The sequence below is a fragment of the Podarcis tiliguerta genome (assembly GCF_965153285.1).
Source record: "Podarcis tiliguerta genome assembly, chromosome: 3".
NCBI classification, from domain to species: domain Eukaryota; kingdom Metazoa; phylum Chordata; class Lepidosauria; order Squamata; family Lacertidae; genus Podarcis; species Podarcis tiliguerta.
In genome coordinates, this window is record NC_139536.1 from 77,816,508 (window position 1) to 77,831,441 (window position 14,934).

At 40.9% G+C, this 14,934-nt stretch overlaps 1 protein-coding gene across 6 annotated transcripts in view; it reads right to left on the reverse strand.

Annotated features, from left to right (window-relative positions):
* Window positions 1-748: 748 nt before the first annotated feature.
* The window catches only part of ORC3 (origin recognition complex subunit 3), a 35,013-nt gene continuing 20,827 nt past the window's right edge, over window positions 749-14,934 (reverse strand). For 3 of the 6 annotated variants that reach the window (XM_083433484.1, XM_083433486.1, XM_083433482.1), the window contains exons 13-20: window positions 14,071-14,150; window positions 12,670-12,803; window positions 9,947-10,026; window positions 8,619-8,716; window positions 6,767-6,908; window positions 4,136-4,252; window positions 2,186-2,259; window positions 749-1,110 (exon numbers count right to left, since the gene is read on the reverse strand). In XM_083433484.1, coding sequence (XP_083289610.1) covers window positions 1,005-1,110; window positions 2,186-2,259; window positions 4,136-4,252; window positions 6,767-6,908; window positions 8,619-8,716; window positions 9,947-10,026; window positions 12,670-12,803; window positions 14,071-14,150 — 831 coding nt within the window. In that variant the 3' untranslated portion in view covers window positions 749-1,004. Of the gene's footprint in view, window positions 1,111-2,185; window positions 2,260-4,135; window positions 4,253-6,766; window positions 6,909-8,618; window positions 8,717-9,946; window positions 10,030-12,669; window positions 12,804-14,070; window positions 14,151-14,934 lie in introns of all 6 variants that reach the window. The other 3 variants (XM_083433483.1, XM_083433481.1, XM_083433485.1) reach the window with 1 other exon arrangement.

Consider the following 14,934-nt stretch of genomic DNA (forward strand, 5'->3'; position numbering starts at 1 on the left):
CATTCTGAGCCTGAATTTTGCTAGTGTTCTTTCCTCCCGTTGTAATTTCAGCCAGGCTTCTGCTACAAGAGGGTTAGAGTTTTGCAATTTCCCCACTCATGTTTGCTCCATAAGAATCTAAATTTAACTTTCAGGTTTGATTGCATTTTTTCCTCGCTTTAAGGTTGTTTTTTAAAGGAAATTGCAACTGTTTGAGTGTCATGCCAAGGGAAATCGAAAGATTAAAGAGAACTGTTCGAACACCAGCTAAAAACAATGATGAACACTGTTATCCAAAGTATCATACTGATTATTCAGTATGTCAGAGATTAAACAAGCATAAAGTCTTCAGTATCTTCCTGGTCTCTTAGAAACAATGCATTAGACAAAGCTTTGGTACCAAGCAGGCCAGTATTGATCAGTCTTCCTTTGATGATGAGCTTGCTTCAGACTTATAAGCAACCATTTTTTCACTTTCTTAGAAAATAACAAATACACTGCAAATACTGAAAATAAGGTAGCTTCTACAATTTTTTTCTAAATAAAATTACTTAAGTACAGTGGTGCTGATCACCATTCTCTAAATAGCTTTGTTAACTCATCACATTAGAGCATAGCCTCCCAAAGTAGGAAAGAAACATCAGCAGGGCGTCTCACATCCCACCTCAACAATCATGTCTAGTCTGCACTGTACAGTCATATTAATGTGCTCAGCTCAGAACAATATTAATATTTTCTTCAGCGTTTCTGTAGATAGGACAGAGATCAGTGACGATAAGTTCGGTTTTATTTCACATACATTGCAGAAAAGGCACAAAAATGTCAAAATGCTCAAAGACAAACATCAACTGGATTCTCTCTAAAATGGATGGATTTAGCTTGTTCTTTAATGCAAAGAAACAAAATCCATGAAGCTACTTGTTCTTGTCAATGTTACAGTGGCAAAACAGCACTTTTCATTATGAAAGTGTTACCACAGTTGTTCACAGCGTACAGAGCATTTCCTTCTCTGAGTACAAAGTATACTAGCAGCTGCCCCATGTCAGTCTCGCCACATGATCAGTTTTCTGCTTGGAAGGCTTTATGAATCCCAAGAGTTCCAGTTCTGAGACTGCTCTAATGAAACGAGCACTTGGGGAGTGGCAGTCAAGGAAAAAGACATTTCACTATACCAAAGGGAATATTCACAGATGGGCTAAACATACAGAACTATATATTTTTTGCTAATAGGATAAGTATTCTGCATAGTTCACTGAAGCACTGCTTTCACATGCTTACAGATCACTCATATACACACACATTTGGGGCAACTGCAAGTCAATCAGCTGTGTGTACACTCTTCATCTAACACATGATATGGCTCATAATAACATGGGACAAATTTAGTGTAGTTGAGACATCTGCCTCAAAGATCAGGGTGAATAATGTATTCTCTACCCAAGGTATGGCTTCTTTTTCTAAAGACTAGGATATGCTGATGTTCTTCCAAAGACTTGTTATAAATTAACTTGTCACCTAAACACATGTAAGGTCTGTCCTACACTACATAGCTCTGTCATAAGTGTTTTACAGCACAACCCTCTGCATGCACAAATAAATCTCTTGTTCTACGAGGGCTTAGCTCAAATTACATATGCACAGAACCACAGCTTTTCAGTGCAATCTTATACATGTCATCTCGGAAGTTTCATGGGGCTTGTTCCCAGATTAGTCAGTACAGGACCAACTCCAGACTCACTAAAATTTGATTGAGCTTAAACATACTGTGTGGTATTCAATTATGTTTTACTCAGTGTAGACCCACTGAAATTAATGAACATGACCAAGGTTAATTTAGTTCAATGGGTCTACTCTGAGTGAAACTTAGTTGCATACCATCCACTGTTACTTGTTATGTAAAATAATTGCATCCTTTATTCTCTGGAAATAACATCAACAGCCTTTACAAGGCAGGCATGTTGATAGACAATGTTTTATAGAACAACGGCGTCTGGGCACAGCACACACAATTTACACAGGGAGATTATCAGTCTAAATTAGATAAATTCATTTTTCCTTTCTAATAACAGCCCTGTTTTAACATGGATTGAAAAACGCTCCAAAATGTTTTGCTAGACCCTTTTAGATTTGTTCAGGTTATTTTTAAGAAGATAATATTTTGGTTTGCTAGCTGGTGCTACATCGGAAGAGAATCAGAAAAGGATACTGGATAGCATCATCTATATGGTCCTTGACACTGGAATTTGGATTTTCGGCAGCAACTACAACTGTTGCAAAAGCCTAGGAGGAAACACCATATTGATTTATACCATTTTTTGTAAATGTAATAAATGTCACAAATTAATATATACACTGAAAGAGTTTGATATCGACATGCTAACAAAGCACAGAGGAGAAATAAGATCCTTGTAAACTGAGGATTCAATCCAATGATAGCTTTGCATTAGCAGAGAGCACTTCCACTTACAGACAACAAGTTTTCACCAAAAAACAGCTCCTGAAGACTTTGGGGGCCTCCTAAACAGTTTTGAATACAGCATGGAGAGGTGCAGTACTTAGGATCAGCAAAAATGGCTTTTTGGTGGGGGGCAGGGGTGGTCTCAGCCAGTGGCCAACAAGTTTCTGTTTGGCTTGTTAGTAAAAACCATTTGTAGTGTTACCAATGACCTCTCCTGGAATGCTGGAATTTTGCAGAAGGTACATGTGACACCTTGTTACTTCCACCTCCACATCAGTTTAATTTTGGTTTTATATCCTGTTTTGGAGAGATCCTTAAACCACAATTGTCATGAGAAGATGATTTAACAAACCCCAGATGTACTGGAGAGACAAAAGATGAAGAAAGGGGGGGGGGGGAGTAGTATATGCACACATCTTTTTCTTGGTCCAACAAACCATGGTTTGTTTATTGCATCTGACCTGAGCCTTTGTCTACGACTGAAACCAGAAAAAGCTTGGTGGGAATAAGAAACTAATCTACATGATGGACAGGGGAGACAATGGCACTAAGGAGTTTTCTTCCACACTAGTTCATTGCTGCTGCCTCTGCAAAAGCCTAGTGGAAGGAAATCCATCCCTTTCCATAGAGAAAAGGGGGTTCTTTTCCTTCTCATTGGGATTGTACAGGAGGTAGCAGCAACAAGACCCAACAAAAGCCTGATTAGCAGAAGACACTTCCTTTTTCCGCAGTCTCGGAGGATGACATGAGATGCAATTTTGCTTCCAATTTGGGCTTTTGAAGAAAGGGGCAACCACACCTAACTACTGCTTCTTGCAAAACAAAACAAAACAAAAAACAAAACAAAACAAAAACCCCAAAGATGACAAACAAAAAACAAGAAAGAAGTGACTTCCCCTTCTTTCTCTCCCATCTTGGGCTTTTGCAGCGAGGCATGGCTTACTTTCTGAAATAAACCCAATAAGTGGGAACAAAATCAGGACTGCTTTTGTCTACGGTGAAGGGGGAAGGAAGGAAAGGAGCCTTCTATCCTGAAAGCTGGACTTTGCAGAACATGCAATCCATGCCTCACTAGTTGGGGGTTGAAGAATCAGTAGTGAGGCATGAGAGGTGCTTCCTTCAAATGTTGCTTGCATGACAGAAGCTGCTGCTTTCCATTCTCAGTGGCAGAAAAACAGGTTGGCTTTTACACCACCAGCACCCTGCTGCCATTTACTGAAAAACTGCAAGCAAGGGAATGGGATGACTTCTTTCCATTATGGGGAAGAAAAGGGGTGCTATTTCTCTCCCTGTTGGTTTGTGTAGAAAGCCATGGGAAGAAGGTGTAGGTGCTTTTTGTGACAGCCCAGCTTGCAGAAGAGAGCATGCCTGTCACACTTAGAGAATAGGAGAGAAAAGGAGAGAAACTAATAAAAGCAAGGCTTGATGGGAACAATAGGATGCTTGTTCCTTGGGGGCCCTTGGCACAACCAAAGATGCAAGTGGTTGATGCAAGTGGTTCTACTGTATTTAACTCTGGTCCTAGTACAAGCTGGGAAGGCTATGTGGACTGATTTTAGGACCATGGAAAAATAAGAAGAAAGAGTGAGTGTTATACAGCAGCAATTTAGCTGTCAAAACAAATGAAGCTTAGAAAGAAACAGCAGATTAAGTATTCAGCAAAGCACAGAAACAGTCAATCGATTCATGTTCACATACCTCTAACCAGTCAACAAGGTTAATTAATCTGCCACACTCCAAATGAATCTTGTATGCTATACAGATATCGGGAGCCGCATTAGAAATGCATCCTGCATCAGTTTTCAAGGATTCATTCTGATAAACAAAATTCATAGCGAGAATGAGAGTTATGCATGTACATTTCATTTATATGCTAATAACGCCATCATCCCAGACCCACCAAGCAAATGTTATGCTAAGCCACTTCCCAACCTCTGGACATCACAATCATAACGTATGCCACTATTTCAGAAAGCTGTTAACTTCATCCAGCCTTCTGAAATATTAATCTACTCATCTGTTCTTACACCAGGCATAGTAGCTGCAAGTGCAGTATGTAGCTGACACAGCTCACTTTTTTCTCAACTCAGCTCTGGATTTTCCTTGGGGCAAGTGTGATGAAGAGTAAATAGGGTCATTTGTGCCGGGTAGCAGCAGTCAGGAAAATGGAGCTGTTGGGAAGGGCAAGAGTCATGGCAACAGGTGCTAGGGAAAGGTTGCTAAGGAGGAGAAGGCAGTTAGGAAAAGGTCAGCTGGGAGAGAAGAGGGTTAAGGAGGAACCAAGCACAAAGAAAAAGCTTTTCTCTCTTAGCTGACAGACTGGTTTTGAAAACCACCTGATCATTCAGGAGGGCTGCAAGATGGGAGTGAGGCCCCTACTACTTGAAAGTCTAGTGCAACCAACAGCTGCGGTATATTGTTCATCTTGACGTGAGACACAGCGCACACAGCAAGACCCCAAAGAAGGGACATGACATTTTATATTGTCTAAGGTTTGAACACCTTTTTCACATTAGGACTTATACCATTGTTCTTTTTCTTTTTTGTAAGATGCCCTGAGACATTTTGGTGAAGGGTAGATAATGAACAGCCTGACAAAAGATTAAAGGAAGGAACACCCAGGATGGTCAGAGAAGGGCTAGGTATGTCAACGCTATGCACGAAGGCTAGGGAGGAGGCAGGCAGACGAAGGGGACAAGACATCTAGTTTGGCCTCTAGCAGCATTCCAACCTGGGAGGAAACACAGTGGGAAATTCCACATATTGCTGTGCCTCTTACAGAATCAATACGATGATAAAAATGTGCAGAAATCACCTCCAAGCATTCTTGTTTTTACTTAATTAGCTGTCTTTTATTTAATTCCATAAAATGTATGTACTACTTGACTGTAAAAAAACAAAACCCTAAAAATAAGGCTAATCTAATACAAGCAACATCCTGCAGCCCCATTAACCCTCAAGGCAAGGTCCTGCTGTAGACATTACTTATGACACTGTCCTCTTGCACTCTAGGAGGAAAAATTTTGACTGTGAATTTAGACCTAGAATGAAAGGTGAGATGTGGCGAGTCATTTTTGGTTGATAGCCCCTTAAAGGGGTCATGCAGGTTCACTGTGGTGGGTAAAGCTGGGGATTTGCCCAGTTGATGCTTTAGCCACACTTGTGGAAAGATGGAGAGATTAGCATAAACATGATCCTAACATTCTTCAAGGACTGGTACATAATATTACCAGGAGAAATAGTATCTATGTAATCAGTAAAGTCTAAATTTTATACAGCCTACATCTTTTATAGTTATATTTATCAAGATAATTTTTTATCCTAGTTTTATAATTCATGAAAGAACAGAATGTACTGAATTCATACTATGAAAAGCTATTTCTTTCTGTCAGAACACAATTAAATACTAGTAGTGCACTGGAATAACAGAGATTACTACTCATAGATACCCGAAACAGTTGCCCAAAGCGCATAAGAAATTAATCAGATATGCCAGGCCAAAGACTTGGCTTTTTATCAAATATATTGGAACTTGAATTAAACTTGTTTTTCCCATCTAAATTGTATAACACTGCATAAAATCAGATAACTGATAAGATCAAATAAATAAAACTGGCACATACACAATTTACATTCTTTTCCCAACCTGCCTCCTGTCAATTTATATTCCACGACTTAACTCAATGCAGCAAATACAAATAGGTTGATTTTTATAATATATCTTAAAAAAAGGAAATGCTATCTGCCTCCTAAAGTCTCCTCCTTTTTCTTTGTCAGCATGTGGATACTTTTATTAAGGAACTGATCAAAAGTGCTTCAGTGGAAGAAGATCTGTCGTTGAAAAATTCAATAACAACAGGCAACAGGGAATGGATATTTTAGCAGGTAGTTAAATATCTTGTATAGTTTTACCATTTTCAGTATCTCAGGAGGTTAAGAGGAAAATCTTGTGACAGGCTTGTCTACGGATCTTACAAAATCTAGGTTTTTATTAAATAAAAACCATGGGAGTGATCATGGGACAGGATTACTCAATTCACAAAGTCAAAAAAATGATTCACAAGTAATTAAGAACAGCCACCTTGTGATCATTTTGCATGATCCAAACACAGTGCCACGATTTTCAAATGATTACATTATGGAACACACTCCACGACCCCTAACTGAGATTCTAAATACCATTTAGCAACATTTCAAGCAATCAGATGCTGTGGGGCTCATCATGTTGAACCCAATGAGGGAAGCCAGGGGAGGACAGCATTAAACAGAGTTAGGGATCGCCAAGTACAAGGAGGGTGTGGGCACATTGCTAAGCCGCCCATTTCTTACCTTCAGGTAGAAATATGGATTGTTGAGAGCAGTGTGCAGAGCAACACGTGGGGCAGCATTCAAATGTTCACGGAGGGTATTAGCTGCGCTGAAATACATCACCTCATGCAATGTCTGCATCTCTGCAGGCGCAAGGTAATTTCTGAAAAACCACCAACGAATAAAGGGCAGGAGAGAGACTACTATTACACATGGATTTTTTTCTTCATTCCTACTACAATCAGTGTTTGTCAACCAACAAGAATATACATTTTGCAATGAACTCAGATACCATGTAGACAAATGGCTAGATGCCATAAACAGAAATTATTGGGGGCTTTTAATTGTAATTTTGGCAATGAAAAGTTCTGATTTTTTCTCTCTCGCAAGTTGTTACAAACAATCAGCACACACCACTGGCAATCTCACTTTATGGAAATGACCAGCAATTGAAGGACTACTAAAGCCATCAATTGTTACCAACAACATTTACCACATTTTGTCCCATTTTCAGATACCTCCAAAATGTGATCTATGCAGATTTAACTCCTCTACATACTGTATTTTTCGCCCTATAGAACGCACTTTTCCCCCTACAAAAATGAAGGGGAAATGTGTGTGCGTCCTATGGGGCGAATGCAGCGCGCCATCCCGCTGTCCCTGGACCTGGTTTGGAGGCTGGCGGCGGGGAGAAGCCCGCTTCTCCCCTCTGCCAGCCCCACAAGCTCAGGAGACAGCTGGGAGGCGCAGCGCGCCTTCCTGCTGTCCCCCGACCTGGTTTGGAGGCTGGCTGGGGGGAGAAGCCCACAAGCTGGGGGACAGCAGGGAGGCGCAGTATGCCCAGGCTTAGCTTCGCGCAGCTCTCTGCAAGCCGTGGGAGCCCAGCACTGGGCTCCCACGGCTTGCGGAGAGCTGCCTGTTCTGGGGGCTGGGGTTGGGGGAAGCTCGGGCTTCCCCCACCCCAGCCCCACGCCGGGGGAAAAAATAATTTCCCCCCCTTTATTCCCCCCCCCCCAAATTAGGTGCGTCCTATGGGCCAGTGCGTCCTATAGGGCAAAAAATACGGTATTTGTAGAAGTTGTAAAACACACCTCAGTAGCTTTTAAAAAATGTGACTTGGGTCCAATATCAGTTTGCTAATGTGTGCCCTATCAAATATAGGAGGATGAAAAGTCTCCTAGTCTGTAGTGACACGTTACTTAATAATTTCTCTGCCTGTTTTCTTTTTTCTTCTGTATTTCAATCTTTCATTTTGAGAGAGCTACTTAACACAACATTCTTTAGGTGATTTCCCTATTAAAGCTGTATTTCAATCTTGGTTTGGTTTTCCATGAACCAAAGTGAAACTGAAAAACAACCAAAGCAAATAAAAACCCTGATTTATTGAATAAGCCATGTTTAAACTATTCAACCACAACCCCCATAGTTAATGCTACTGCATTCCACAGCTGTCTTCTTATGGCACCCATCAGATATCATCATGAGCTACTCCCTCCTATTGCCCTTGACCCTCCATCCTGCCAGACAACATTCTTTGTTCCTGATGCAATGTTGGGCCAATTTCAAGTTCAAGTTAAGAACACAATGTATCGGCATGAAACAGAGTGGTTTTCTGCAGATACTTTTTACCCGATTATATCTTTTCCAATCTGGGTTTAGTTCAGATTTGTTGGATTGAGAATGAACTTTGTGTGTGCACCTCCCTCCCCTCCTACTGCACAGGGATGAGGGAATGAGAGGAAGGAAGCTGTGCACATTTGTCTTGGTTGAACAAACCATGGTTCATCACAGCTGAACTGCGCCTTCGTCTCCTGTTGAACTAAATTTGTTACGCAAAGTTGTACAACCGAGTCAGGAAGAAAGCAAAGCTAACCTTACAAGGCCATCTACAAAGTCAACCACTTCAAAACGAAGCATTTCAAATTTTGTTAGTTTCTTAAGCTTTCTTGATTCCTTCATCTCCAGCAGGGTCTAAAGCAAAACAAAAGAGGAATTTGCAAGTAATTATGTTGAGTAAATCACTTGGCAATGCTAATGAGGTTATTAGATTTTTTTAAATGAAAAAGAAAAAGCTTATTATTGTGGATTTCAGTGATAAATAATAAAGAGGATTAGCTTGATGACAAAATAGTATTGTGTTCCTTAACTAGTACAGTTGCACTTTTACAAGTATTAACAACTATCATGTAAGTGAAATTTTATTGGACTAGAACTAACACAGTTTCCACAAATTCATGACCACCTGATACAGAAATTCCAGGTAATTCTTTCCTTCTAAAATTCATCAGTTGTGGTTCTATTACAGCAAAGAGCAAGAATAATATACTGTTCCAAGTAAGCAAGTGAAGCTCTTGGGTTTTCTTAAAATCTGCTTTACACTTCAACCCTGATTTGTAGATAGATTGACCAATCAAGCTGAGCCAAAGGGCTAGCTCTCCATGGCAGATCCTCAATTACTCAGGATCTGAGGTTACTGCTAGTGCTTATGTGACTGCTACATCTTTATAGCAAGATTTTTTCCATCAATTCCTTCCTTCCCAATGAATATGTAATACCATATGCTTGAACAATGGAGATTGCTTGAACAATGGAGATTGCTCTGACTAGGTATTTCCTTTGAATTATACCTTTTATCCAAGGAACTCAGCACATGGTTCCATGCTACTATGTCCTTACAACTAATCTGCAAAGTTGATTGGGCTGAGAAGTAGTGACTGGCCCAAGGTCAGCTATTACTATGATGTGAAGCAAGAGCCATAAGTTGCTGCCTCTTACTGGCATAACTTCAGAGCCCCGGACAGCTTGAGATTAAATTTTACCAAATAATGCAAAATTCAATTAGTACCTGCACCCTGCAATATTTTGCACAAGGGAGAGGGAAACATTTGTGCCAAGCAAAACCCAACTCCTGCTCTCAGCATTAATCAAATCATATTATCATCCACTTCTGCACAAGTTGTAACATCTGAGTGTTAAGAGAATTCAGTATATTTTGACAAGAATGGGCATGGTAAAGAACAGACCAAGAAGGAAAACACTGGGTTGGGGAGGACCCTGTCCCTTCCCTGGACTGTGTCAGAATTTCAAGATCATATTGTGTTGAAGCTGAAACTGCTCTCTTTATCTGGTCTGAATTCCAAAGGTGCTTAAAATACGCCCATTAGTCTAGCTAATAGTATTTTCATTTCTAGGTAGCCTGACCTTTTGCAGGTGATAAAGATCTGTCTTCTTCTGAAGTTCTTGTAGTGAGGAGATGGGCTCCTCTTGACCACCATTGGCTTCTGCTATCAGAATAAGAACAGGGGTCAGTCAGTCAGAAAACTGTGTGGGTTATGCGAGCTGCTACTGCCTGTCCATGGAAGGAAGAGAAAGGTGCAAACAGTTAAGTGGAAAACAGATGACAATATGTTTTTCAGAAACTTGCAATCCCCTTCTCTCCCTGCCCCCATCAATTTCCTGCATTCAAACAGGACAGCTTAAGAACTTCCTATTCAAAGAAGAATAGGAGATAAGATGCATCAAGACTGAAATCCCTGTGCACCACTTAATCCCATATTAAATCTTATTGGGCACATTCGCGGAAACTAAACTGCTCTGTTCCATTGCCTTCCAGAGCTTTTGTTTATTGTTAAACACACACATATATACTTTTAGGAGCTGTATTCAATTAAGTCATCTGCAGAGTAGACCCACTGCTATTAATGGCTGCAACTGATTTAGTTACACTAATCTCAGTGGGTCTACTCTTAGTATAACTTAGCTGGATACAACGTTTTTATCTCACTCCGCTCCACTGCCCCTATGTAAAATATTTAGACAGAAAAGAGGCTTCTTTTCTACTGCCTCAAGCACCAAAGATTTATGGAATTAAAAGTACACAAAAATAAAGCACAGAGCTCAACTACAGCTTTCTGATTCATATTTGGATGATTTCCACCTATTCCTATTGACGGCACGCATAAGATGGTTCTCCTCAAAATCTTCACATATTCCTATATTTGCAATTCTATTCTCACATCTATTGAGCCCTTGATTATGAGGTTTCAGCATTAAGCTCTTTAACAGATTTAAACCTCATGTTTGCCAATTGCCTAATACATGTAGTCTTCGCACAAAACTTCTATTTCTTACAAATCAAAATAATCCTCGCCTCTGTTTATGTATTTCCCTTTGATGAGCTTACAGGTGGAAAAGAGTTACTGGTTGATTTGCGCGCGCGTGCGCGCACCCCCCCCCCCCCCCCCCGTTTTCTGGACTTCAAATTGGCAGAGTGGAAAACGATGGGTGAATTTCCTGGCAAAGGAACACCTTTTCAACTGTTGATTCTCTCCCCCAAGTTAGCATAATGAGGAAAAAGTGAGTTTGGGAGCCTCAGGCTTGCCTTGTAATTACTGCCTTGCACAATTACCCTACATTTCTCTCAGAGTCAGAAAGAAATGCTCTCATTCACTTTCTGATCTAGCATTCCTATTTCTGTCTTGTACATAGTTTGAGGTTTTATAAGCAACATGTGTTGAACTGATCAGCATCAGAAAGAAATTTGTTCACAATGAAGCCAAAGGTTATTGTATTTCTTCCAAATGCAGCGAATTAAATATCTGGGGTTTTTTCAGAACATCGAAAACAGCAAATAATGCTTCCAAAGATAATACATTTTAATAACATCTGCAGACTGCTAATTTTAAGCAGCCTTGCTAGCCCCTGTTTGTATCTTGCCTTTCCTCTGAGGAACTCAGTGGCATACATAGTTCTCCCTCAAGCCTGTGAGGTAGTTTAGGCTGAAAAAGAGTGATTGGACCAAGGTCTCTGTGAGCTTCCCGGCTGGGTGAAAATTTGAACCCAGGTCTCCCAAATCCTAATCTGACACTAACCACTTCACCACACAACTCTCATTTAAAGAAGAGCTATAAACACTTTGAGGATACTGAGGTGAACCGATTCAGTCAGCAGCTGAATTGTGGTGTGCTGACTCCAACTAAGTCATATTCAAAGGAGGCCCACTGAAAACCATGAACAGAAGTAACCTAACTCCATTGATTTCAAGGTGTCCTCTTTAAGTATTAAGAGTGGGTTGGCTACAACCTACACTGGACAGTTAGAGTAAACATTACTGAAGTTAAAGTTCTCTTTATTCAAATTGTATCATTTAAGAAATGTATAAAATCTTTTGCTAAGGAACGGGCCAGAAATCCAAAGATAAGCCTGTATTTGGCCGTTTTTGTTACTCTGGTTATCAATGTGGGTAGGCAGACAAGCAAAACCTTTGTAAATGGGCATAGGTAAAAAACCACATGAATGAAATCACTGCTTCGTAAACAGAGGATTCACTTTTTATTCAGCAACAGTTATGGAGTAGGTGGCCAAATGCAGGGGCAGTGGAAGGCCAGAAAACTAACATTTCTCCTATTTAGTTTAAGCTGTGTACGATAAGGGCAGATCTAATTGGAGTAATGCTCAGCAAATAGCAGTCTGCCTTATCTTAACAAGCAGTGCTGCTCTGTGGTATTATCATAGGCTGTCTGTCTAGAAATAGTGTAGTACAGTAAAATAAATTAGCCTAACCCTATGAAGAAAAAGGACAATGACAATGACCTGTTGCTGCAGGTCTGCATGTTAGCTGTACACAAAAAAACACCCACAGTCACTTTCTAATTTGCATTACTACCTCAGAAATTCATTTTCTAAAATTTCATTCAGGCCTGCTGCAGACTTATTTCAGAAAAGCTGGGAAGCCGACAGACTTCATAACTATCTACTTTCCTCGTCTGCTGTAACTGTGACAAACATTTCAATAATTCTTTTGTCTGCCAATAGTTTCTTCTTATAGCCCAGGATACTGAAGCTATTTTCCAAGTTTTCAGTGAGAATGGTGACGGATGCTGGGAATGGACTTTAAATTTCTAACACAAACTGGTACAAAATACCTTCAAGATTCCTAAATTGGTCCAGGTACTGCTTCAGTTTCTCTGAAGGGATTTTAAGATGTTCTGAAGGAGAGGAAGTAATAATCTCCACACATTTTTCAAGAATCACCACCAACTCATCCTTGGCCATCATCCTGAAAAAACAGCCCAACAATGTTAGTAACTTATTATAGACACAGTAAGCTGCTTGAAGCATTTAGCAGAATGCCTGGCCTTTTGTCTAGCATTTTTGCAAAAGCATGGAAAACTCATAACGGTTTTCAAGCTACCAGTTTTATTGTTTAAGAATGTGGACTATTAAGAAACAAAGCTAAAACCATTTAAGTATCTGGGTTGTATTCAATGCTGCTGTTCCATTTGCTTGTGCAACAGAATTCCTTCTTCCTCTCCTGTGGAGCCTCAAAATCTGTTCCAGAGGGTGCAGATTTTGGGGGCCCACAGGGAGAGGAGAGAAAAGGAACATCCTGTTGTGAGAGTGGAATGTCATTTGTTGAGCATTGGCTATAACCCACTATTCCCTACTTGGCTAGTTACAAAACTGTGCACTATATATGATGCAACTCTAAGAGCTCACAGATACTCTTAACTTAGCCATTACTTAGTTCCTAGTGATTTCAAAGGTAACTACATTCAATTAACTTAATCTGGATTCCACTCTTTATAATCTACAAATCTCAAATAGTTTTATTCTGAATCTTCTCCATTAGTAAAAATCCTTTCATTCAGACTCAAGATATTTCAACACAGCGCATTCAGGCCTACTGTAAGTACATTGTGAAGATGGGAAATTACACAGAAATGTCACCAGGGATAGCTAGGTGCAATAAGAGCCCTGATGGGAAAGCTCACAGCAAAAACTTCTAAATCAAAACCATACCCTCAAAATCCTCACATCTATAGCTGAAAGTACGTATATACATATGCACACACCAATGAGAGCCAGAGTGATGTAGTGAGAATAGAGTGTCAGGCTTGAAACAGGAAGTTCTAGGTTCAAAATCTCAGCATCTTAATCCAATTACTCATTTTTACTTGCTTCACTGGCTTGTTCACATAATAAAATGGGGGAGGGAGCCATGTTTGTTGTCCCAAAATCCTTGGAGAAAACGGGTGGGGATGAAATGTAATAGGATACAGTGAACAGAACTAAGAGCTCAATGGTTTTCCTTACAGCGTTACTAAGCATGAATGAAAAATTAGAGTTTGGCTCTGTATCCCTGCTGGCAACCCCACTATAAAGGATAGAAATGTAAATTAAAAACATCCACTTTATCAAAGAGAAACAATGCAGTCAGTTACAAAAAAGCTTCCTGTTTGGCAACATTCTTGAGTTCTTCTTGAATAGCAGATGGAGGCATTTAAAATATCTAAAACACAAGAAGAAAATGGAAAGAAGGCTACCTCACCAGCTGAATAGCTGACTCATATTCTTCTGTTTCCCACACTTTCTTTTCCAAACATGTGCAATATAACTCTCTGATCTGTTAAATAGAAGAGAACGTTTTACAAGCATGGAATTGACTAAATTTAGCATTTAAAAAAAATCTAAAACACAAAGGGCTAAGTTGTCACTGTTTTCATGAAAAGCTGGAAGTCCTCAGGACTGACCTCAAATGTGGATGACTCAACACCATTCAGATCTTTAAAATGGGGTAGGGGGCACTGGTGGAGGAAGAGGTGTGCGGGGGGAGCGCACCACCCTGGGCAGTGCAATCCTGGCAGTGTGCCATCGCGGCTGCCCCCCACCTGCGCTGGCTGCCCCGCCCCCTCAGGCAGAGCGCCACGCCCCCAGGATGTGCTTCACGCCCCTGTGGGCTGCGCGCCACGCCCCAGGACGCGTGTCAGCCCCGCCCCCGCCTGCTCTCTGCCCCCCAGTGCCGGAGCATGAAGCTCCACCACTGGCAGGGAGTGTTTGTAGCCCAAGACCCAGATTACAAAGAAAACCAATTCAGTTGAAAATGATGGTAAGGAAAAGGAAAATGATGAATATCATATCCTCAAAAATCCTGGGAGTGCAAATTAGGACATGACCTTCCTTCTGCCGCACCATTCTGCTGGCCTCCCCCCACCCCACCCCCTGCACCATTCCGCCCCTGCCTGCCTGTGTGCACCACTGCTGCTTCCCCCTCCACATCATCCCACCGCACTTACACACTGCCTCCTCGCCGCATCTTGCCAACAGCAGCCCTTTACCCACCACTGCCCACTGCCACACACACACACACACACACACTTCCGGAAGCAGTGCCGGAGGAATAGGAGAAT